Source organism: Pezoporus occidentalis, unplaced genomic scaffold (assembly GCF_034315485.1).
Source record: "Pezoporus occidentalis ecotype Australia unplaced genomic scaffold, CSIRO_AGI_Poc_V1 ctg468, whole genome shotgun sequence".
NCBI classification, from domain to species: Eukaryota; Metazoa; Chordata; class Aves; order Psittaciformes; family Psittacidae; genus Pezoporus; species Pezoporus occidentalis.
In genome coordinates this window covers 95,323-119,336 of record NW_026915800.1, presented here as the reverse complement: position 1 = coordinate 119,336, position 24,014 = coordinate 95,323, and the positions used below count along the sequence as shown (strand labels likewise).

At 57.8% G+C, this 24,014-nt stretch overlaps 2 protein-coding genes across 3 annotated transcripts; both read left to right on the top strand.

Annotated features, from left to right (window-relative positions):
• Positions 1-560: 560 nt before the first annotated feature.
• On the top strand, positions 561-13,924 carry LOC134172716 (phosphoenolpyruvate carboxykinase [GTP], mitochondrial-like). Of its 2 annotated transcripts, none has more exons than XM_062636057.1 (9): positions 561-604; positions 4,563-4,762; positions 6,186-6,425; positions 9,283-9,473; positions 10,901-11,063; positions 11,804-12,022; positions 12,754-12,891; positions 12,977-13,072; positions 13,462-13,924. In XM_062636057.1, exons 1-9 carry the CDS (start codon positions 576-578, stop codon positions 13,914-13,916), a joined length of 1,731 nt encoding a protein of 576 aa, XP_062492041.1. In that variant the 5' UTR covers positions 561-575; the 3' UTR covers positions 13,917-13,924. The 2 variants fall into 2 exon arrangements, with proteins under 2 accessions (XP_062492041.1, XP_062492042.1); XM_062636058.1 differs by lacking the exon at positions 561-604 and adding an exon at positions 2,700-2,895.
• A 2,791-nt stretch (positions 13,925-16,715) lies between these two features.
• Positions 16,716-24,003, top strand: DCAF11 (DDB1 and CUL4 associated factor 11). The gene is made up of 12 exons (XM_062636056.1): positions 16,716-16,773; positions 16,874-17,001; positions 17,590-17,654; positions 17,734-17,834; positions 18,289-18,438; positions 19,110-19,164; positions 19,600-19,726; positions 19,943-20,128; positions 21,473-21,626; positions 23,124-23,279; positions 23,376-23,482; positions 23,858-24,003. Exons 1-12 carry the CDS (start codon positions 16,716-16,718, stop codon positions 23,939-23,941), a joined length of 1,371 nt encoding a protein of 456 aa, XP_062492040.1. The 3' UTR covers positions 23,942-24,003.
• The last annotated feature ends 11 nt before the right edge of the window (positions 24,004-24,014 follow it).

Here is a 24,014-nt window from a genome sequence, read left to right as displayed (position 1 = left end):
GCCGCCGCCATTTTGGGGGCTGCAATGGGAGGGGGCGGTGGCTTTTATCGCGTTTATTTCATTAATATTCATTAATGAGCTGTTATTAATTAACTCCGAATAATTAATTAACCCCCTCTGCTGTTCATTAACCCCGTTCGGAGCCGGAAATGGGGGCGGAAGCTCTTCGGGATGAGGTAAAGGAGGGGGTGGGGGGGGGGGGGTGCCATGGGTACCGCAGTGGAGCGCCCCATAAGTGCTTATGGGGGTGGGCTATCGGTGCCATATGGGGTGCTGCGCGCCCTATAACCGCTTATAGGGGGGGTTATAGGTGCCTTGTGGGGTCTTGGGAGCTATGGGGCGTCCCATAAGCGCTCATAGGGAGGTTATAGCTGCCCCATAGCTACTTATGGGGCGCCCCATAACCTCCCCCCCATTGATTTCCAGGCGACCCTACACAAACAAGGGATCAAGGCCGCGGGGGTGACGTCAGGGGGGGAGGGCGTGGCCTCGTCAGGCCACGCCCCCTCCGACCCCCCCTCCATAGGGGTCTATAAGGGGTGACCCCCCCACACTTGTGGGGCAGAGCAGAGGCCATGCAGAGGGTCTTCAGCAGGCTGCGGGGGTGAGTGGGGCCCTATAGGGTGTCTATGGGGCGCTATGGGTTGTTTATAGGGGTCTATAGTGCCCTATGGATTGTCTATGGGGGTGTATGGGGTGTCTATAGGGTGTTTATGGGGTGCTGTGGGGTGTCTGGTGCGCTAGGGGATGTCTGGGGGGCTCTGTGGGGTGGCTACTGGGTGGCTGTGGGGCTCTAAGGGGTGTCTAGGGCGCTGTGGGGTGCTATGGGCTCTGTGTGGCTACTTAGGGGCTCCTTTGGATCCAGTTATGGGTCTTGTGGGGTTACTTATGGGTCCTGTGGGCCTATATATGAGTTCTGTGGGTTTATTTGTGAGTCTTATGAGGCTACATATGGGTCCTGTGGGTCTAGATATAGGTTCTGTGGGTTTACTTATGGGTCCAATCAGTCTAGTTATGGGTCGTGTGGGTCTAGATATGGGTTCTATGGGTCTACGCATGGGTCTAATGGGTTTACTTAGGGGCCTTGTGGGTCTCCATATGGGCCCTAAGGGGCTCTACGGGAAGCCCCCCGTGCCCCACTGCCCTTTGCCCCTGTTTCTCTCCCCACCTTCCCATCAGCCCCTGCGGCGTCCAAAGTCCATTTCCAGGGTCCCCCCCCCCTCCCTATGGGGCTGCCCCACACCCCCCAGCCCAATGGGGTGGCTATGGGGTGGCTATGGGGCTCTGTGGGGTTCAACGGGGTTTCTGTGGGGGGTCAGTGGGGTGGCTATGGGGGTCAGTGGGGTGGCTATGGGGGTCAGTGGGGTGGCTATGGGGGTCAGTGGGGTGGCTATGGCGGTCAATGGGGTGGCTTATGGGGCTCTATGGGGGTCAGTGGAGTGGCTATGGGGTATCTGCGGAGTCAATGGACTGTCTGTGGGGGTCAATGGAGTGGCTATGGGGTGTCTATGGGGCAGCTATAGGGTGTCTATGGGGCGGATATGGGGTGTCTATGGGGCGGCTATAGGGTGCCATGGGGTGGCTGTGGGGTGTCTATGGGTCTCTATGGGGGTTATGGCGGGGTACAGGCAGCGTGTTGCTGCACATCCACCAGGGGGTGGCAGTATAGTGCCGGAGAGGGGCGGGGTCAGCCGAGGCCACGCCCCCTCTGCTCTGTGGGTCTCTATGGGCTCTCTGTTGGTCTCTATGGGTCCCTGTGTGTCCCTATGGGTCTCAATTAGTTCCTATGTGTTCCTATGGTTCTCTATGTGTCCCAGTGGGTCTCAATGAGTCCCTATGGGTCTCTATGGGTCTCAATGTGTCTCTATGGGTCCCTATGGTTCCCTATGGGTCTCAATGTGTCCCTATGTCTCCCTTTGGTTCCCTATGGGTCCCTATGTGTCTCAGTGGGTCTCAATGTGTCCCTATGGGTCTCAATGTGTCCCTATGGGTCTCAATGTGTCCCTTTGGTTCCCTATGGTTCCCTATGTGTCCCTATGCGTCCCAGTGGGTCTCAATGTGTCCCTATGGGTCCCTATGGGTCCCTATGTTTCCCTATGGGTCCCAGTGGGTCCCTATGTGTCTCTATGTGTCCCTATGTGTCCCTATGTGTCCCTATGTGTCCCAGTGTATCTCTATGTGTCCCTATGGGTCCCTATGTGTCCCTATGTGTCCCTATGGTTCCCTATGGGTCCCTATGTGTCCCTATGTGTCCCTATGTGTCCCTATGTGTCCCTATGTGTCCCTATGTGTCCCTATGGTTCCCTATGGTTCCCTATGGGTCCCTATGTGTCCCTATGTCTCCCTATGTGTCCCTATGGTTCCCTATGTGTCCCTATGTGTCTCTATGTCTCCCTATGTGTCCCTATGTGTCCCTATGGGTCCCTATGTGTCCCTATGGGTCCCAGTGTGTCCCTATGTGTCCCAGTGTATCCCTATGGGTCGCTATGTGTCCCTATGTGTCCCTATGGGTCCCTATGTGTCCCAGTGTGTCCCTATGTGTCCCTATGGTTCCCTATGTGTCCCTATGTGTCCCTATGGGTCCCAGTGTATCCCTATGGGTCCCAGTGTGTCTCAGTGCCCCCCCGTCCCCAGGTGCCCCCCCCGTGCCTCCCCCCCGCGGTTGCTGTGCACGGTGCCGGGCGCGGACGCCCCCATCGCGGCCTCCCTGGAGGGGGGAGCGGAGGCGCTGCGGGCGCTGCCCCCCCCGGCCCGGGCCTTCGTGGAGGAGGGGGCTCGGCTCTGCCGGCCCCGCGCCCTCTGCCTCTGCGACGGCTCCGCCCCCCAGGCCCGCGCCCTCCTGCGGGAGCTCAGCAGCAGCGGCACCGTGCGGGCCCTGCCCCACAGGGACAACTGGTGAGGGGCGGCTCTGCGGCTCGGGGGGGATAGGGGGCTCTATGGGGCTCTATGGGGGCTCTATGGGGTGTCTGTGGGGGGATAGGGGGCTCTATGGGGCTCTGTGGGGTGGATATGGGGGATAGGGGGCTCTACGGGGGCTCTGTGGGGGGATATGGGGCTCTATGGGGGCTCTGTGGGGTGTCTGTGGGGTGTCTGTGGGGGGACATGGGGCTCTATGGGGGCTCTATGGGGGCACTGTGGGGGGATATGGGGCTCTATGGGGTGTCTGGGGGAGGATATGGGGCTCTATGGGGGCTCTGTGGGGGGATATGGGGCTCTATGGGGGCTCTATGGGGGCTCTGTGGGGGGATAGGGGGCTCTATGAGGGCTCTGTGGGGGGATAGGGGGCTCTATGGGGGCTCTATGGGGCTCTATGGGGGCTCTGTGGGGGGATATGGGGCTCTATGGGGGCTCTGTGGGGGGATATGGGGCTCTATGGGGGCTCTATGGGGTGTCTGTGGGGGGATATGGGGCTCTATGGGGCTCTGTGGGGTGTCTGTGGGGGGATAGGGGGCTCTATGGGGGCTCTATGGGGTGTCTGGGGGATATGGGGCTCTATGGGGCTCTGTGGGGGATAGGGGCCTCTACGGGGGCTCTGTGGGGGGATATGGGGCTCTATGGGGGCTCTGTGGGGGGATATGGGGCTCTATGGGGTGTCTGTGGGGCTCTGGGGTGAGGCTCTATGGGGCTCTATGGGGTTTCTATGGCATGTCTGGGGGGGGATATGGGGCTCTATGGGGTCTCTATGTTTTGTCAGGGGGAGGATATGGGGCTCTATGGGGCTCTGTGGGGTGTCTGTGGGGGGATATGGGGCTCTGTGGGGGGATAGGGGGCTCTATGGGGGCTCTATGTGGGGATAGGGGGCTCTATAGGGGGCTCTATGGGGTGTCTGTGGGGGGATATGGGGCTGTATGGGGTCTCTATGGGGCTCTATGGGGTTTCTATGGCATGTCTGGTGGGGGATATGGGGCTCTATGGGGGTCTATTGGGCTCTATGGGGTGTCAGGGGGAGGATATGGGGCTCTGTGGGGGGACATGGGGCTCTGTGGGGTGTCTGTGGGGTGTCTGTGGGGGGATAGGGCCTCTGTGGGGGGATATGGGGCTCTATGGGGGCTCTGTGGGGCTCTATGGGGTGTCTGTGGGGGGATATGGGGCTCTGTGGGGTGACTGTGGGGGGATATGGGGCTCTATGGGGTATCTATGGGGCTCTATGGAGGTCTGTGGGGCTCTGTGGGCCTATGGTGGTTTATGGGGGTCTGTGGGGTCTCTGTGGTCTCTCTATGGGTCCCTGTGTGTTCCTATGGGGTCTCTATTGCTCTCTCTATGAGTGCCTATGTGTCTTTTTATGGGTCTGTGTGGTGTCTATGGGTCTTTCTGGGTCCCTCTATGTGTCGCTATGGGTCTGTATGGGTCCCTCTGGGTCCCTCCATGGGTCTCTATGGGTCTCTATGGGTCCCTCTCTGGGTCGCTATGGGTCTTTGTGGGTCCCTCCATGGGTCTCTATGTGTCTGTATGGGTCTCTATGGGTCTCTGTGGGTCGCTATGGGTCCCTCTGGGTCCCTCTATGGGTCTCTATGGGTCTCTGTGGGTCGCTATGGGTCCCTCTGTGGGTCTGTGCCCCACAGCTGGCTGGCCTGGACGGACCCCCGGGACGTGGCGCGCGTGGAGGGCCGCACGGTGCTGGTGACGCCGCGGCCCGAGGACGCCGCCCCACAGGCCTCCCCCGCGCCAGGGGGCGCCGTGGCGCACAGCCTGCTGGGAAACTGGATGAGCCCCGACGAGCTGCGGCGCGCCATGGACGCCCGCTTCCCGGGATGCATGGAAGGTGTGGGCCCCGCGCCTCTGCCCCACACCTCCCTCCTCTGCCCTCCTCTGCCCTCCCACCTTCCCCCTTGCCACACGTGTGCCCCAAATTTCACCACTTCCCCACAGGTTTCAGACAAATTTCCCCAAAATTTCCTAAAATTTCCCAAAATCTCCAAAAATTTTCCAAAATTTCCAAAAAAATCCCCAAAATTTCCAAAAATTTTCCAAAAATTTCCCAAAATTTCCCCAGTTTTCCTACAAATTTTGCCTGAACTCCCTCATTTCTACCCAAACTTCACCCATTTCCCCACGGTTGTTCCCCAGTTTTCCCCAATGTTAACCCGTTTCACAAATCTAGCCCAAATTTTACCACTTTCCCACAGTTTTCAGACAAATTTCCCCAAAATTTCCAAAAATTTCCAAAAAAATGTCCCAAATTTCCAAAAATTTCCCTGGTTTTCCTACAAGTTTTGGCCGAACTCCCTCATTTCTACCCAAATTTCACCCATTTCCCCACGGTTGTTCCCCAATTTTCCCCAATGTTAACCCATTTCACAAATCTAGCCCAAATTTTACCACTTACCCACAGTTTTCAGACAAATTTCCCCAAAATTTCCCAAAATTTCCCCAAATTTCCAAAAATTTCCAAAAATTTCCCAAAATTTCCCCAGTTTTCCTACAAATTTTGGCCAAACTCCCTCATTTCTACCCAAACTTCACCCGTTTCCCCACAGTTGTTCCCCAATTTTCCCCAATGTTAACCAGTTTCACAAATCTAGCCCAAATTTTTTTCCCAAACTTCACCCAATTTCCTCAAAATTTTTACCCCAAATTTCCAAAAATCTCTGCGTTTTTACCCAGACTTACCAAAGTTGCTCTCAGGTTTCCCCAAGTTTCCTGATTTTTAAGCAAATTTATCCCAATTTTCCCCAAAATTTTACCCAGTTTCCTTAAAATTTCACCAAGTTCTACCCAGTTTCCTTAAAATTTCACCAAGTTTTCCCCAGTTTCCTTAAAATTTCACCAAATTTTTCAAAAATACCCAAAATTTTGCAGTTTTTCCCGATATTTCCCCAAATTTTCCCAGTTTTCCCCCAAATTTTCCCAGTTTTTCCCCAAATTTTCCCAAACTTCACCCAATTTCCTCAAAATTTTTACCCCAAATTTCCAAAAATCTCTCCGTTTTTACCCAGACTTACCAAAGTTGCTCTCAGGTTTCCCCAAGTTTCCTGAGTTTTACGCAAATTTATCCCAATTTTCCCCAAAATTTTACCCAGTTTCCTAAAATTTCACCAAGTTTTCCCCAGTTTCCTTAAAATTTCACCAAATTTTTCAAAAATACCCAAAATTTTGCAGTTTTTCCCGGTTTTTCCCCGAATTTTCCCAGATTTTCCCCAGATTTTCCCGATGCCCCCTCCCCCTGACCCCTGCCTCCCCCCCAGGCCGCACCATGTACGTGATCCCCTTCCTGATGGGCCCCCCCGGGTCGCCCCTGTCCCGCCCGGGGCTGCAGCTCACGGACTCTGCCTACGTGGCCGCCTCCATGCGCATCATGACCCGCGTCGGGGCCCACTTCCTGCCTTCATCCTCATCCTCCTCCTCATCATCATCATCATCATCGTCAGCATCCTCGGCCGATGACTTCGTGCGGTGCCTGCACTCTGTGGGGAGGCCTCGCGATGGTGAGCGGCACAAAACGACCAAAAACCGGGCTTCTTGACCCCAAAAACACACCCAAAGCAGGCTTGTTGGCCCAAAACCACCCTGAAAATGGTGTTATTGACCCCAAAAACGCACCCAAAGCAGGCTTGTTGGCCCAAAACCACCCTGAAAATGGTGTTATTGACCCCAAAAACACACCCAAAGCAGGCTTCTTGGCCCAAAACCACCCTGAAAATGGTGTTATTGACCCCAAAAACACACCCAAAGCAGGCTTGTTGGCCCAAAACCACCCTGAAAATGGTGTTATTGACCCAAAACCACCCTGAAAATGGTGTTATTGAACCCAAAAACACACCCAAAGCAGGCTTGTTGACCCAAAACCACCCTGAAAATGGTGTTATTGACCCCAAAAACACACCCAAAGCAGGCTTGTTGACCCAAAACCACCCTGAAAATGGTGTTATTGACCCCAAAAACACACCCAAAGCAGGCTTGTTGACCCAAAACCATCCTGAAAATGGGCTTATTGACCCAAAAACACACCCAAAGCAGGCTTATTGACCCAAAACCACCCTGAAAATGGTGTTATTGACCCCAAAAACACACCCAAAGCAGGCTTATGGACCCAAAAATGCCCCGAAAACAGGCCTATTGACCCCAGAAATTCCCTGAAAATGGTGTTACTGACCCCAAAACACCCTGAAAATGGGTTTCCCCCATTTCTAACCCATTTCCCCCACTCCTAACCCCTTTTTTCCCATTTCCCCCATTGTTAACCCATTTCTCACTCATTTTTCCCCATTTCTAACCCATTTTTCACCCATTTTTTCTCATTCCCCACCATTTCTAACCTATTTTTCCCCATTTCCCCACATTTCTAACCCGTTTTTCCCCATTTCTAACCTATTTGTCTCCACTTCTCACCCATTTTTTTCCCATTCCCCTCCATTTTTACCCCCATTTTTCCCTATTTCCCCCATTTTTCCCCATTTCTAACCCATTTTTCCCTATTTCCCCCATTTTCACCCCATTTCTCACCCATTTTTCCCCATTTCCCCTCCATTTTCACCCCATTTCCCCCCAATTTTCCCCATTCCCCCATTTCCCCCCATTTCTAACTCATTTTTCCCCATTTCCAACCCGTTTATCCCCAATTTTTCCCATTCCCCAATTTTTCCCCATTTCCCCCATTTTTTCCCCATTTTCCCCGTTTTTCCCCATTTCCCCTGATTCCCCCCATTTTTCCCCATTTCCCATCCATTTTCCCCCCATTTCTCACCCATTTCTAACCCATTTCTAACCCATTTTTCCCCATTTCTAACCCATTTTTCCCCATTTCTACCCCATTTCTACCCCATTTCTAACCCATTTCTAACCCATTTTTCCCCATTTCCCCCCCATTTCCCCCCCATTTCCAACCCATTTCCAACCCATTTCTAACCCATTTCCATTTCCCCCCATTTCTACCCCATTTCCAACCCATTTCTAACCCATTTCTAACCCATTTTTCCCCATTTCCCCCCATTTCCAACCCATTTGTATCCCATTTCCAACCCATTTCTACCCCATTTCCCCCCATTTCCCCCCCATTTCCCCCCATTTCCCCCCCATTTCCAACCCATTTTCCCCCCATTTCCCCCCCATTTCCCCCCCATTTCCAACCCATTTCCACCCCATTTCCAACCCATTTCTAACCCATTTCCCCCCCATTTCCAACCCATTTCCAACCCATTTCCAACCCATTTCCAACCCATTTCTAACCCATTTCCCCCCAATTTCCCCCCCGTTTCTAACCCATTTCCTACCCATTTCTAACCCATTTCCAACCCATTTCTAACCCATTTCTACCCCATTTTTCCCCATTTCTAACCCATTTCTAACACATTTTTTCCCATTTCTACCCCATTTCCACCCATTTCCAACCCATTTCCGACCCATTTCCGACCCATTTCCGACCCATTTCTGACCCATTTCTAACCCATTTCCCCCCCATTTCTACCCCATTTCTACCCCATTTCTAACCCATTTCCCCCCATTTCCAACCCATTTCTACCCCATTTCCCCCCCATTTCTACCCCATTTCCAACCCATTTTTCCCCATTTCCAACCCATTTCCAACCCATTTCCAACCCATTTCCAACCCATTTCTAACCCATTTCCCCCCATTTCTAACCCATTTCTAACCCATTTTTCCCCATTTCTACCCCATTTCTACCTCATTTCTACCCCATTTCTACCCCATTTCTAACCTGTTTTTCCCCATTTCCAACCCATTTCCAACCCATTTCTAACCCATTTCCCCCCCATTTCCCCCCCATTTCCAACCCATTTCCCCCCCATTTCCAACCCATTTCCAACCCATTTCTAACCCATTTTTCCCCATTTTTCCACCCATTTCCAACCCATTTCTAACCCATTTCCCCCCATTTCTAACCCATTTCTAACCCATTTTTCCCCATTTCTACCCCATTTCTACCTCATTTCTACCCCATTTCTACCCCATTTCTAACCTGTTTTTCCCCATTTCCAACCCATTTCCAACCCATTTCCAACCCATTTCTAACCCATTTCCCCCCCATTTCCCCCCCATTTCCAACCCATTTCCCCCCCATTTCCAACCCATTCCCCCCCATTTCCAACCCATTTCCCCCCCATTTCCAACCCATTTCCCCCCCATTTCCCCCCCATTTCCCCCCCATTTCCAACCCATTTCTATTTCCCCCCCATTTCCCCCCCATTTCCAACCCATTTCCAACCCATTTCTAACCCATTTTTCCCCATTTTTCCACCCATTTCCAACCCATTTCCAACCCATTTCTACCCCATTTCCAACCCATTTACAACCCGTTTCTAACCGGTTCCCCCCCCGGTGGGCAGGCGCGGTGGAGGTGCCGTCGTGGCCCTGCGACCCGTCGCGCACGCTCATCGCCCACGACCCGCGGCGCCGCCGCATCGTCTCCTACGGCAGCGGCTACGGCGGCAACTCCCTGCTGGGCAAGAAGGGCTTCGCGCTGCGCGTGGCGGCCGCCATGGCCCGCGACGAGGGCTGGCTGGCAGAGCACATGCTGGTGCGGCCCCCACCGGGTCCCCCCGGCGGGCAACCGGCTTATAGTGGGCTTCGAACGGGGCTATAACGGGGTGTAATGGGGTTTAATGGTGTTATAATGGGGTATAAAGGGGTTACAATGGGTTATAACGGGGTGTAATGGGGTAGTAATGGGGTTATAATGGGGTTATAGTGGGGTGTAATGGGGTGTAACGGGGTGTAACGGGGTATAATGGTGTTGTAAGGGTGTGTAAGAGGATGTAATGGGGTTACAATGGAGTATAGTGGGGGTATAGTGAGGTTATAATGGGGTGTAATGGGGTTTAATGGGGTAATAATGGGTTATAATGGGGTGTAAGGGGGTGTAATGGGGTGTAAGGGGGTTATAATGGGGTGTAATGGGGTTACAGTGGGGTGTAACGGGGTGTAATGGGGGTGTAACGGGGTGTAATGGGGTTGTAATGGGGTGTAAGAGAATGTAATGGGGTTATAATGGAGTATAATGGGGGTATTGTGAGGTTATAATGGGGTGTAATGGGGTTTAATGGGGTCATAGTGGGGTGTAAAGGGGTTGTAATGTGTTATAATGGGGTGTAAGGGGGTTATAAGGGGGTGTAACGGGGTGTAGCGGTTATAATGGGGTGTAAGAGAGTGTAATGGGGTTATAATGGAGTATAATAGGGTTATAATGGGGGTATAGTGAGGTTGTAATGGGGTAATAATGGGTTATAATGGGGTGTGAGGGGGTGTAATGGGGTTGTAATGGGTTATAATGGGGTGTAAGGAGGTTATAGTTGGGTGTAATGGGGTGTAAGGCGGTTATAATGTGGTGTGATGGGTTTAGAATGGGGTGTAATGGGGTTAGAATGGGGTTATGGGGGATAATGGGGTTATAGTGGGGTTTAATGGGGCTATAGTGGGGGATAATGGGGTTTTAATGGGGCTATATTGGGGATTATGGGGTTATAATGGGGTGTAATGGGGATAATGTTATAATGGGGTGTAATCGGTTTATAATGGGGTTATAATGGGTTGTAATGGATTTATAATGGGGTTATAATGGGGTGTAATGGGGTTATAATGGAGTATAATGGGGTGTAATGGAGTTTTAATGGATTATAAAAGGGCTTAATGGGGCATAATGGGTATAATGGTGTTTTAATGGCTTATAATGGGTTGTAATGCGGTGTAATGGGTTTGTCATGGGGTGTAATGGGTGATAATGGGTGGTTCTTGTGTGATTTTTGATGGGTTTTGAGTGATTCTTGATGACTTTTGAGTAGCTCTTGAAGGTTTTCATGGGTTTTGATGCTTTTTGGCAGTTCTTGATGGTTTTTAATGGTTCTTAATGAGTTTGGGGTGATTTTGGATGGATTTTGCCGGGTTTTGAGTGGGTTTGCCCATTTTTGACCTGTTTTCCCCCATTTTTGTGTCGTTCCCCCCCCATAGATCGTGGGGTTTGAGGACCCCCGGGGCCGCAAGCGGTACCTGGCGGGCGCCTTCCCCAGTGCCTGCGGCAAAACCAACCTGGCCATGATGCGGGCGGCCCTGCCCGGCTATCACGTGACCTGCGTGGGCGATGACATCGCCTGGATGCGCTTCGACCACCAAGGTGGGGCCCGACCCACACGTGTGGGGCTCAGCGCCTGTGGGGCGGCCCATAGGGCTGTGGGCGTTGGGCGTCAATGGCTATGGGGTTGCACCATCGGTGATGGGTGTCGTTGGGTAGTGGGGGTCACAGAGCTGTTGGCCCCATTGATTCCCATTGAACCCCATTGATTCCCATTGAACCCCATTGATTCCCATTGACCCCATTGATTCCCATTGAACCCCATTGATTCCCATTCATTCCCAAGGACCCCATTGAACCCCATTGATAGCCGTTGACCCCATTGATTCCTATTGACTCCCATTGAGCCCCATTGAGCCCCATTGACTCCCATTGAACCCCATTGATTCCCATTGATTCTTATTGACCCCACTGAACCCCAGTGATTCCCATTGAACCCCATTGATTCCCATTGATTCTTATTGACCCCATTGGACCCCAATGATTCCCATTGAACCCCATTGACCCCATTGATTCCCATTGATTCTTATTGACCCCATTGAACCCCAATTATTCCCATTGAACCCCATTGATTCCCATTGATTCTTATTGACCCCATTGAACCCCAATGATTCCCATTGAACCCCATTGACCCCATTCATTCCCATTGACCCCACTGATTCCTGATGACCCCATTGAACCCCATTGATTCCCACTGAGCCCCATTCATTCCCATTGACCCCATTGATAGTATTGATCCCCATTGACCCCATTGATTCCCATTTACCCCCATTGCCCCCCAGGCCGCCTCCGCGCCATCAACCCCGAGTGCGGCTTCTTCGGGGTGGCCCCGGGCACGTCGGAGGCCACCAACCCAGTGGCCATGGCCACCATCCGCCGCGACACCATCTTCACCAACGTGGGGCTCACCAGCACCGGCGACGTCTATTGGGAGGGCATCGGCCAATCCCTGCCGCCCGACGTCACCCTCACCTCCTGGCGCGGCCAATCCTGGAAGCCCGGTGAGGCTCCGCCCCCCCCCCCCCCCAACCCATTGAAACCCCCGGGAATGGGGCTGCTCTCTGATTGGTCCCTTCCTTCCATTCCCCGCTCTGTGATTTGTCCATCCCCCCATCGCCGCTCTCTGATTGGTGCTTTACCCCCATCACCATTCTCTGATTGGTCCATCCCCTCCATCCCTGCTCTCTGATTACTCCACCCCCTCCATCCCCGCTCTCTGATTGCTCCATCCCCTCCATCCCCGCTCTCTGATTGCTCCATCCCCTCCATCCCTGCTCTCTGATTGGTCCATCCCCTCCATCCCTGCTCTCTGATTGGTCCATCCGCCCCATCCCTGCTCTCTGATTGGTCCATCTCCTCCATCCCCGCTCTCTGATTAATCCATGCCCCCCATCCCTGCTCTCTGATTGGTCCATCCGCCCCATCCCTGCTCTCTGATTGGTCCATCCCCCCTATCCCCGCTCTCTGATCCATCCCCTCCATCCCCGCTCTCTGATTGGTCCATCCGCCCCATCCCTGCTCTCTGATTGGTCCATCTCCTCCATCCCCGCTCTCTGATTAATCCATGCCCCCCATCCCTGCTCTCTGATTGGTCCATCCCCTCCATCCCCACTCTCTGATTGCTCCATCCCCTCCATCCCTGCTCTCTGATTGGTCCATCCCCTCCATCCCTGCTCTCTGATTGGTCCATCCCCTCCATCCCCGCTCTCTGATTGGTCCGTTCCCCCCCCAGGTGACCCCGAGCCCTGCGCCCACCCCAACGCCCGCTTCTGTGCCCCGGCCTCCAACTGCCCCAGCCTGGACCCGGCCTGGGAGGACCCCGAGGGCGTCCCCATCGACGCCATCATCTTTGGGGGGCGGCGCCCCGAGGGTGAGGCTCCGCCCCCTTCACACCCCCCCGTCAGCCAATAGGGTTACAGCGTGGCTCTGACGTCACAATGGCCCCCCGTTTCCAGGCGTCCCATTGGTGTTCGAGGCCTTCAGCTGGGAGCACGGCGTCTTCCTGGGCAGCGCCATGCGGAGTGAGGCCACTGCTGCTGCCGAGCACAAGGGTAGGGACCCATAACCGGGGCTTCTGCCCCATAACCAGGGCCTGGGACCCATAACCGGGGCCTCTGCCCCATAACCAGGCCCTAGGGACCCATAATCAGGGCCTCGGGACGCTTAACTGGGGCTTGGGACTCATAACCAGGGCCTGTGACCCATAACCAGGTTCTAGCACCCCATAATCACCCCCATCACCATCTAACCCCATAGCCGCCTCCCAGTGCCCCATAACCACCTCCCATCACCCCATAGCCCCATCCCGTTGCTCCGTAAGTGCCCCATAGCCACCCCCTATCACCCCATCACCCCCTCCCCTTGCCTCGTCAGTGCCCCATCACCCCCTCGCACTGCCCCATAAGCGCCCCATAACCCCCCGTATGGCCTTGCCCCACAGGCCGGCAGCTGCTCCACGACCCCTTGGCCATGCGCCCTTTCTTCGGCTACAACGCGGGGCAGCACCTCCAGCACTGGTTGGACGTCGGGGCCCGCGCCGGCGCCCGCCCGCCCCGCATCTTCCACGTCAATTGGTTCCTGCGCGACCAATCGGGAGCCTTCGTGTGGCCGGGCTTCGGGCACAACGCCCGCGTGCTGGCCTGGATCTGCGCGCGCGTCGGCGGCGAGGCCGGCGCCGTGGCCACCCCCATCGGGTTGATCCCGGAGGAGGGGGCCCTGGAGCTGCGGGGGCTGCGGGGGCTGCGGCACCGGGACCTCTTCCCCATGGATCGGCCCTTCTGGGAGCGGGAGTGCCGCGAGCTCAGGGCCTTCTATGGGGAGCACTTCGGCAAGCACCTGCCCAGGGAGGTCATGGCGCAGCTGGAGGCGCTGGAGGGCCGGCTCCGCAAGATGTAGGGCGCCGATTGGCCCGGTGGCCAATGCGCAGCCACGAGGCCGCGTGGTTGGGCGATGGGGTTGGGCCGTGGGTGGTCATCGGCGCCGTTGGGCAACGGGGATGGGTGTCTTCATGGGCAATGGGTAGGGGTCATGGTTGGCCAATGGGGATGAGCAACGGGTGGTTATCGGTGTGGTTGGCCAATGGGGATGGGTGTCATCATGGGCAATGGGTAGGTGTCATGGTTGGCCAATGGGGATGAACAATGGGTGGTTATCGGCGTGGTTGGCCAATGGGGATGGGTGTCTTCTTGGGCAATGGGGATGGGTGGCATCGTGGTTGGCCAATGGGGATGGGTGTCTCCATGGGCAATGGGTAGGGGTCATGGTTGGCCAATGGGGATGAGCAACGGGTGGTTATCGGTGTGGTTGGCCAATGGGGATGGGTGTCTTCATGGGCAATGGGTAGGTGTCATGGTTGGCCAATGGGGATGGGTGTCTTCATGGGCAATGGGTAGGTGTCATGGTTGGCCAATGGGGATGGGTATCATGTTGGTTGGCCAATGGGGATGAGCAATGGGTGGTTATTGGCGTGGCTGGCCAATCAGCAGTCATTTGATAGCATGGTTGGCCAATGGAGATGAGCAATGGGTGGGTATCATCATAGTTGGCCAATGGGGATGGGTATCATGGTGGTTGGCCAATGGGGATGAGCAATGGGTGGGTATAATCATGGTTGGGCAATGGGGATAGGTATTATGGTGGTTGGCCAATGGGGATGGGCACTGAGTGGGCACCATCATGGTTGGCCAATGGGTGCCCATTAGTTGACCAACGGCCAATCAGCACCCATTGGGCGCCATGGGTTGACCAATGGCTATGGCCAATGGGCGCCATCGTGGTTGACCAATGGGTGCCGTCATTGGGTGCCCACGGCCGCCATCCTGCTCACACCCCATTGGCCGCCGCGTGCCCAGCGCCCCCCCTCATTGGCCGGCCACCACCTCACCCCCTGCCAAACCCCAACCCTTGCGGTGCTCTGATTGGCCCTCGGCGGAGCTCCACGCACCCCATTGGCTGAGAGATGGCCCCACCCTCCCATTGGCCAATGGGAGGAGGCAGCGCTTTCATGGACCAATAAAGTAGCCCCTTGAAGGGGGGGGCGTGGCTTTGAACCGCGGTCGCGTGTCCTTATTGGGGCTGCGTCTATAGTGACGTCAGAGGGGCGGGGCTTACCTGCGGAGGATCCAAAACCCATTTGGGGGGGGGGAGATTAAAGGGCGCCAAGAGGGAGGGGCCAAACGCCCCCCGCAGCAGCCAATCAGGAGCCACCCTCTACACCCTTATCAGCCAATCGGGAGCCGCCCTGCCGACACACCTGTAACAGCCAATCAGCAGCCGCCGCTTATCGCGCTCTGTCTCTCTCTCCCCCCCCTCCCATTTAACAGCCAATCAGCAGCCGGCTCTTATCGCTCTCCCCCCCCCCCTCCCCCCCCCAGCAGGCTCCCTTTGCCCTGCGCACGTGACCCCCCCATGTCCAATCAGCGCCCGCCCCTCCCCTCCGCCGTGCGTGGCCACGCCCCCCCCCCCCGTTGCGTCGCCAGGGGACGTAAACAGGCGGCGGGCGGCGGGCGCGCGCGGGCGCGGCGGGCTCTGATTGGTCAGCGGTAACAATGGGGGGAGGGAGCGGGGCCGGGCCCTGATTGGTCGGAGAGGGGGTGGGCGCGGGAAGCGGCAGCGGGCGCCAAGAGGAGCCCCTCGGGTTCTGATTGGCTGAGGAGCGCGGGAAAAAGGGGGAGGGGGAGGGGGGGGTTGTTGCTGTGGTAACCGGAAGCCCCGCCCCTCGCCTTTGCAGGCAGCCAATGGGGTCGCAGAGCAGCAGCGGGGGGGCGGGGCCGGAAGAGGAGGAGAGGGGGGAGGGGCAGGAGGAGGATGACGTCGACCTGAGGCGGGTCCTGGCCCTGCTGCTGGGCAGGTGAGGGGGGGGCTGTGGGGGGCTCGATGGGTCACGGTGGGGCTCTATGGGGCTCTATGGGGTCTCTGTGGGGCTCTATGGGGTCTCTATGGGGCTCTATGGGGTGTCTATGGGGGCTCTATGGGGCTCTATGGGGTCTCTGTGGGGCTCTATGGGGCTCTATGGGGCTCTATGGGGTGTCTATGGGGTCGCTATGGGGTCTCTGTGGGGCTCTATGGGGTCTCTATGGTTCCCTATGGGTCTCTATGTGTCTCTATGGGTCTCTATAGGTCTCTGTGGGTCCCTATAGGGCTCCATGGGGTCTCTATTGGTCCCTATGGGTCTCTATACGTCTCTATGGGTCCCTATAGGGCTCCATGGGGTCTCTATAGGTCCCTATGGGGGTCTGTAGGGTCTCTATGGGTCTCTGTTGGTCTTTATGGTTCTCTATGGGTCCCTATGTGTCTCTATGGGTCTTTGTTGTCTCTCTGTGGTTCTCTATGTGTCTCTATGGGTCTCTATGTGTCCCTATGGGTCTCTATGGTTCTCTATGGGTCCCTATGTGTCTCTATGGGTCTTTGTTGTGTCCCTATGGATCTCTATGGGTCCCTATGGGTCTCTGTGGGTCTCTATGGGTCTCTATGGGTCTTTGTTGTCTCTCTGTGGTTCTCTATGGGTCTCTATGGGTCTCTATGGGTCCCTATGGGTCTCTATGGGTCCCTATGGGTCTCTATGGGTCTCTATGGGTCTCTATGGGTCCCTATGGGTCTCTATGGGTCCCTATGGGTCTCTATGGGTCCCTATGGGTCTCTATGGTGTTTCTATGGGGCTGCCCCACAGGGGACGGGCCGGCCGGGACCCCCCGGATGAGGAAGAGGAAGAGGAAGAGCCCTGGGGGTGGGGCGCCGCTGACGTCACGGCCCCCGGTAGGAGGGGGCGGGGCCTGGGAGGGGAGGGGCCTAAGGGCTTTCCTTATAAGGGAGGGCGGGGTGGCCCCGCCCCTCCTTTCTGACATCATTCATCTAAGCCCCGCCCCCTCCGGACACGCGGGCTCTGGATGGGCACGAGCTGAAAGCTCAACTCCTATTGGCCCGCGGGAAAGGGGCGGGGCCTGGACCCACCGAGGAGAACCTGCCCCGGCTGCTGCGGCAGGTGAGTGAGGGCTATGGGGCGGCTATGGGGCAGCTATGGGGCGATATGGGGTAGCTATGGGGCGCTATGGGGTGGCTATGGGGTGGCTGTGGGGTGCTGTGGGGCGCTATGGGGCAGCTATGGGGCGGCTATGGGGCGCTATGCGGTTGTCTATGGGGTGTCTATGGGGTGTCTGTGGGGCACTGTGGGGTGTCTATGGGGTGTTATAGGGGGTACAGGCAGCGTGTTGCTCCTCATAGTGCTGCGGGGTCAGCCGAGGACGCACTCCCTCTGCTCTATGGGGCTCTGTGGGGTTTCTAGGGGTCTCTATGGGGTCTCTGTGGGTCTCTATGGGGCTCTGTGGGGTCTCTATGGGTCTGTAAGGGTCTCTGTGGGGGCTCTGTGGGGTCTCTGGGTCTCTAAGGGTCTCTATGGGGGCTCTGTGGATCTCTAAGGGTCTCTATGGGATCTCTGTGGGTCTCTAAGGGTCTCTATGGGGTCTCTATGGGTCTCTATGGGATCTCTGTGGGTCTCTAAGGGTCTCTATGGGGTCTCTATGGGTCTCTATGGGGTCTCTATGGGTCTCTATGGGTCTCTCTCTCCCCCCAGCGTGAATGGGGCCGGTGCCGCAACAGCAGCTTCTCCTATGGGGAGCGCTCCCTGCTGAGCTCCCAGTGAGTACAAGGGGTGGGGGGGGGGTGCAATGGGCACTTATGGGGCGCCCCATAACCACCCCCCCTTCTGCCCCCCAAGTTTCCTGCCCAATCACGAGGCCTTCGCTGACTCCTACCCCCAAAAGGCTTTTTGTGGCCTCTTCTCCCCCGATGGCTCCCTCTTTGTCTCGGCCTGCCAAGGTGCCTGTGGGGTGCTATGGGGCGCTATGGGGCGCTATGGGGTCTCTATGGGGGGTATTGGGGTCTATGGGGCTCAGGAAGGGGTTTATGGGGTGTCTATGGGGTCTCAAAGGGCATCTGTGGGTCTCTATGGAGGGATGTTGGTCTCTTTGGGGTGTCTATGGGGCTCTGTGGGTCTATGGGGAGTTATGGGGGATCTGTGGGGCTCCATGGGATGTCTGTGGGGCTCTATTAGTCTCTATGGGGTGTTTAATGGGCTCTATGGGGAGATGTGGGGGATCTGTTGGTTGTCTGTAGGGGTCTATGGGGTCTCTCTCTGTGGGTCTCTGGGGTCTCTATGGGGTCTCTATGGGTCTCTGTGGGTCTCTATGGGGTCTCTATGGGGTCTCTATGGGTCTCTATGGGGTCTCTATGGCTCTGCCCCAACGTCGCCCCCTGCTGGCTCCGCCCCCAGACCACACCCTGCGCTTCTATTGGTCGAGGGAGGGCTCCCGGCTCCGCCCCTTCCGCTCCGCCCGCGCCCGTGACGTCGGCTGGAGCATCCTGGACGTGGCCTTCAGCCCCGACGCCTCCCAGTGCCTCTACTGCAGCTGGTCCAACTACGGTCTGCCCCATAGCGCCGGGGAGGACCCACGCCCCATAGCGGGGTGCTCTGCCCCATAGCGGGAGGGCTGCCCCATAGCGGGGGGGCTCTGCCCCACAGCGGGGGGCTCTGCCCCATAGGGAGAATCTCTGCCCCACAGCGGGGTGCTCTGCCCCATAGGGAGAATCTCTGCCCCACAGCAGGGGGCTTTGCCCCATAGGGAGCAGTTCTGCCCCATAGCGGAGGAGCGCTGCCCCATAGCAGGGGCGCTGCCCCATAGCAGGGTGCTCTGCCCCATAGCGGGGTGCTCTGTGCCATAGCTGGGGGCTCCGTCCCATAGCAGGGGGCTGCCACATAGCGGGGGGACTCTGCCCCATAAGATGGGCTTTGCCCCATAGGATGGGTTCTGCTCCATAGAGCGGGGGTGTGCTCCATATGAGGGGAGCACTGCCCCATACCGGGGGGGCTCTGCCCCATAGCAGGAGCTCTGCCCCATAGAGGGAGGGCTGCCCCATAGAGGGATATTCCAGCCAATGGGAGTGGAGCTTGCCCCCCCACCCACTGGGGTTATTGAGTGGTCCAGGGGGGCGTGGCTTACGGGAAGGGGGCGTGGTCAGTCAGTAGGGGAGGGGCTTAAGGGGTTGGGGGCGGGGATTGTGTAGGACACGCCCCCTTCTGCCCCCCTTCTCCAGTGCATGTCTACGACATCTATGGTGATGGAGACACGCACACGGCTCTGGACTTGAGGTATGGGGCTCTATGGGGTGCGGTATGGGGGCTGTGGGGCTCTATGGGGTCAGCTATGGGGCTGTATGGGGGTCTGGGGGGTGGGTTATGGGGTCTGTGGGTCTCTATGGGGTCAGCTATGGGGCTCTATGTGGGTCTGTGGGGTGGGTTATGGGGTCTGTGGGGCTCTATGGAGTAGGTTATGGGGTCTATGGACTTCTCTGGGGTGGGTTTTAACTTCTATGGGGCTGTATGGGGTGAGTTATGGGGTCTATAGGGCTCTATGGGGTGCGTTGTGGGCTCTATGGGGCTCTGTGGGGTGAGTTATGGGCTCTATGGGTTTGGGTTACGGGCTCTATGGGGCTCTATGAACATGGACACGGACCCAATGGACGCCAGGTCACCCCCCATTGGTGTCTATGGGTCCCAGCCCCACACGTTCCCCCCGCCCCGCAGGCCGGAGGAGCGCCGCTTCGCCGTGTTCTCGTTGGCCGTGGGGCCGGACGGGCGCGAGGTGCTGGGGGGCGGCAGCGACGGCTGCATCTACGTCTACGACCGCGAGGTGCAGCGGCGCACGCTGAGGGTCAGCCCATGTGTGGGGCAGGGGGAGCTGTGGGGCTGGGCCCCACGGAAGGGCTCTCAATGGGGGTTAAGGGCCTGTATGGGGCGGCTAAGCCCCCCGCATCCATGGGTCTGACCCACGCTTCTGGGTCTGCCCCACATCTATGGGTCTGCCCCACATCTATGGGTCTGCCCCACATCTATGGGTCTGCCCCACATCTATGGGTCTGCCCCACAGGTGGAGGCCCACGAGGACGACGTGAACGCGGTGGCGCTGGCGGACGCTGGGGGGCAGCTCCTGCTCTCGGGGGGGGACGACGGCGTCACCCGCGCCTGGGACCGGCGCTGCCTGGGGCAGGATCGGGCCCGCCCCGTGGGGCTGCTCACGGGGCACCGCGACGGCGTCACCTTCCTGCACCCGCGGGTGCGCTGCGGGGTCAATGGGGCGCTGTGGGGTCAATGGGGCGCTGTGGGAGTCAATGGGGGTCAATGGGGTGCTGTGGGGTCAATGGGGGGCTGTGGGAGTGAATGGGGGTCAGTGGGAGTGAATGGGGGTCAATGGGGTCAATGGGGCGCTGTGGGAGTCAATGGGGGTCAGTGGGAGTGAATGGGGGTCAGTGGGGTCAATGGGGGGCTATGGGAGTGAATGGGGGTCAGTGGGAGTGAATGGGGGTCAATGGGGGGCTATGGGAGTGAATGGGGGTCAGTGGGAGTGAATGGGGGTCAATGGGGGGCTGTGGGAGTGAATGGGGGTCAGTGGGAGTCAATGGGGGTCAATGGGGCGCTGTGGGAGTCAATGGGGGTCAGTGGGAGTGAATGGGGGTCAGTGGGGGGCTGTGGGAGTGAATGGGGGTCAGTGGGGGGCTATGGGAGTGAATGGGGGTCAGTGGGGTCAGTGGGGGGCTATGGGAGTGAATGGGGGTCAATGGGGTCAGTGGGAGTGAATGGGGGTCAGTGGGGTCAATGGGGGTCAGTTGGGGTCAGTGGGGGTCAATGGGGGTCAGTGGGGTCAATGGGGGGCTATGGGAGTGAATGGGGGTCAATGGGGTCAATGGGGGGCTATGGGAGCGAATGGGAGTGAATGGGGCTCAGTGGGGTCAGTGGGGGGCTATGGGAGCGAATGGGAGTGAATGGGGCTCAGTGGGAGTGAATGGGGGTCAATGGGGGGCTATGGGAGTGAATGGGGGTCAATGGGGGGCTATGGGAGTCAATGGGGGGCTGTGGGAGTGAATGGGGGTCAATGGGGTCAATGGGGGGCTATGGGAGCGAATGGGGCTCAGTGGGAGTGAATGGGGGTCAGTGGGAGTGAATGGGGACAATGGCTCTCAATGGGTCCCTATAGGTCCCAATGGTTCTCTATGGGTTCCAGTGGGTCTCTATGGGTCCCAATGTGTCTCTGTGGGTTCCAGTGTGTCTCTATGGGTCCCAGTGGTTCTCTATGGGTCCCAATGGGTCTCTATGGGTCTGTATGGGTCCCAATGGGTCTCTATGGGTCCCAATGGGTCTCTATGGGTCCCAATGGGTCTCTATGGGTCGCAGTGGGTCTCTATGGGTCTCTATGGGTCGCAGTGGGTCTCTATGGGTCTCTATGGGTCGCAGTGGTTCTCTATGGGTCTCTATGGGTCCCTATGGGTCGCAGTGGTTCTCTATGTCTCTCTATGGTTCTCTATGGGTCCCTATGGGTCCGTATGGGTCCGTATGGGTCTCTATGGGTCCCAATGGTTCCCTATGGTTCCCCATGGGTCTGTGTGTGCCTCCGCGCGGGCAGGGGGACGCCCGCTACGTGGTGTCCAACTCCAAGGACCAGACGGCCAAGCTGTGGGACCTGCGGCGCCCGGCGGGGCCCGGCGGGCTCGAGGCCACGCGCAGGGCGGTGGCGCGGCAGAGCTGGGACTACCGATGGCAGCGCGCCCCACGCAGAGGTGCCGGGGGGCACAGCCCGGTGGGGCACGTGGGGGGGATATGGGGCGATATGGGGTGTCTATGGGGAGCTGGGGGGGGATATGGGGTGTCTATGGGGTGTCTATGGGGTGTCTATGGGGAGCTGTGGGGGGATATGGGGGCTATGGGGGGATATGGGGTGTCTATGGGGTGTCTGTGGGGAGCTGTGGGGGGATATGGGGGCTATGGGGGGATATGAGTCACTATGGGGTGTCTATGGGGAGCTGGGGGGGGATATGGGGGGATATGGGGCGATATGAGTCACTATGGGGTGTCTGTGGGGAGCTGTGGGGGGATATGGGGTGTCTATGGGGAGCTGGGGGGTGATATGGGTGCTATGGGGTGATATGGGGAGCTGTGGGGGCTATGGGGGGATATGGGGTGTCTATGGGGGCTATGGGGGGATATGGGGAGCTGTGGGGTGATATGGGTGCTATGGGGTGATATGGAGAGCTGTGGGGGCACTATGGGTGCTATGGGGTGATATGGGGCACTATGGGGGATATGGGGTGTCTATGGGGAGCTATGGGGGCTAAGGGGGGATATGGGGAGCTGTGGGGGCTATGGGGCCTATGGGGGGATATGGGGCGCTATGGGGGGATATGGGGAGCTGTGGGGGCTATGGGGGGCTATGGGGCGCTATGAGGGACTATGGGGAGCTGTGGGGGCTATGGGGGATATGGGGAGCTGTGGGGGCTATGGGGGACTATGGGGTGCTATGGGGGATATGGGGGGTATGGGGTGTCTATGGGGAGCTGTGGGGGCTATGGGGCCTATGGGGGCTATGGGACGCTATGGGGGACTATGGGGAGCTGTGGTAGCTATGGGACACTATGGGGAGCTGTGGGGGCTATGGGGCACTCTGGGGTGTCTAAGGGGAGCTATGGGGGGCTCTGGGGTGTCTATGGGGGTCTATGGGCACTATGGGGCTCTATGGGTGGCTGTGGGGCACTATGTGGTGTCTATGGGGCTTTATGGGTGTCTGTGGGTCTCAATAGGGTGTCTGTGTGGCTCTATGGGAGGGCTATGAGGGCCTATTGGGGGCTGTGGGGGTGTGTGGGGCTCTATGGGTGTATATGGGGCTCGATAGGTTGGGGGTGTCTATGGAGCTCTATGGGGGCTCTGTGGGGTGTCTATGGGGCTCCATAGGGTGTCTATGGGGTGTCTATGGGGCTCGATAGGGTGTCTGTGGGGATCCATGGGGTGTCTATGGGGCTCCATAGGGTGTCTATGGGGATCTATGGGGTGTCTATGGGGCTCCATAGGGTGTCTATGGGGATCCATGGGGTGTCTATGGGGCTCCATAGGGTGTCTATGGGGATCTATGGGGTGTCTATGGGGCTCGATAGGGTGTCTATGGGGATCTATGGGGTGTCTATGGGTGTCTATGGGGCTCAATGGGGTGTCTGGATGTCTATGGGGTGTCTATGGGTATCTATGGGGCGCTATGACGTCACCGCCCCCTCCCCCCCCCGCAGCTCTGACGTCACCGCCGTTGCCGGGCGACAGCTCGCTGATGACGTTCCGCGGTCACGTGGTGCTGAACACGCTGCTGCGCTGCCGCCTGGCCCCGCCCCCCGGCGACGGCGGCGGCCAATACCTGAGCGCGGGCTGCGCCACGGGGGCCGTGATTGGTGAGCGCGGCGGCCAATGGGGGCGCGAGGGGCGGGGCCGCTTTGGGGCGGCCAATGAGGAGCGAGGGCCGTGACTCCGCCTCCTCCCATTGGCAGTCTATGACGTGCTGACCGGGAGGCCCGTGCGGCGCCTGACCAATCACAGCGGCTGCGTGCGTGACGTCAGCTGGCACCCGCAGGGCGGGGCCCTCGCCAGCGCCTCGGTGGGCGGGGCTTGAAGGGGCGGGGCCTGGGGGGGGGCTATGGGGTCTCTATGGGTCTCTGGCATGTGTGTGGGTCACTGTGGGTTCTCTATGGGTTCTCTGTGGGTCTCTATGGGTCCCTATGGGTCCCTATGGGTCTCTATGGGTCTCTATGGGGTCTCTGTGCGTCTCTATGGCGTGTGTGGGTCACTGTGGGTTCTCTGTGGGTCTCTATGGGGTCTCTGTGGGTCTCTATGGGTCTCTATGGGGTCTCTATGTGGTTTTATGGGTCTCTATGATGTGTCTGTGGGTCTTTATGGGGTCCCTATGGACCTCTATGGGTCCCTATGGACCTCTATGGGTCCCTATGGGTCCCTGACCCCTCTTCCCCCGCAGTGGGACGGCTCCATTCGCCTCTGGACCTATCAGGACCCCCAGGACGAGCCAATGGGGGAGCTGCAGGGGGGGGACCCCCCCTAAGCTCCGCCCCCTCCCACCTGCCCCATAGCACCTGCCCCACAATAAACCTCTGTGACCCCCAAGTCAGCCCCTT

What these genes read in the sequence shown, in the direction of transcription:
- LOC134172716 (XM_062636057.1), top strand. Translation starts at nt 576, where the DNA reads ATGCAGAGGGTCTTCAGCAGGCTGCGGGG. An exon ending in TGTGGGGAGGCCTCGCGATG is followed by an intron (nt 6,426 to 9,282) that starts GTGAGCGGCACA and finishes CCCGGTGGGCAG; the next exon opens with GCGCGGTGGAGGTGCCGTCG. An exon ending in TGCTGCTGCCGAGCACAAGG is followed by an intron (nt 13,073 to 13,461) that starts GTAGGGACCCAT and finishes CTTGCCCCACAG; the next exon opens with GCCGGCAGCTGCTCCACGAC.
- DCAF11 (XM_062636056.1), top strand. Translation starts at nt 16,716, where the DNA reads ATGAGGAAGAGGAAGAGGAAGAGCCCTGGGGGTGGGGCGCCGCTGACG. An exon ending in CTTTGTCTCGGCCTGCCAAG is followed by an intron (nt 17,835 to 18,288) that starts GTGCCTGTGGGG and finishes CTCCGCCCCCAG; the next exon opens with ACCACACCCTGCGCTTCTAT. An exon ending in CACACGGCTCTGGACTTGAG is followed by an intron (nt 19,165 to 19,599) that starts GTATGGGGCTCT and finishes CCCGCCCCGCAG; the next exon opens with GCCGGAGGAGCGCCGCTTCG.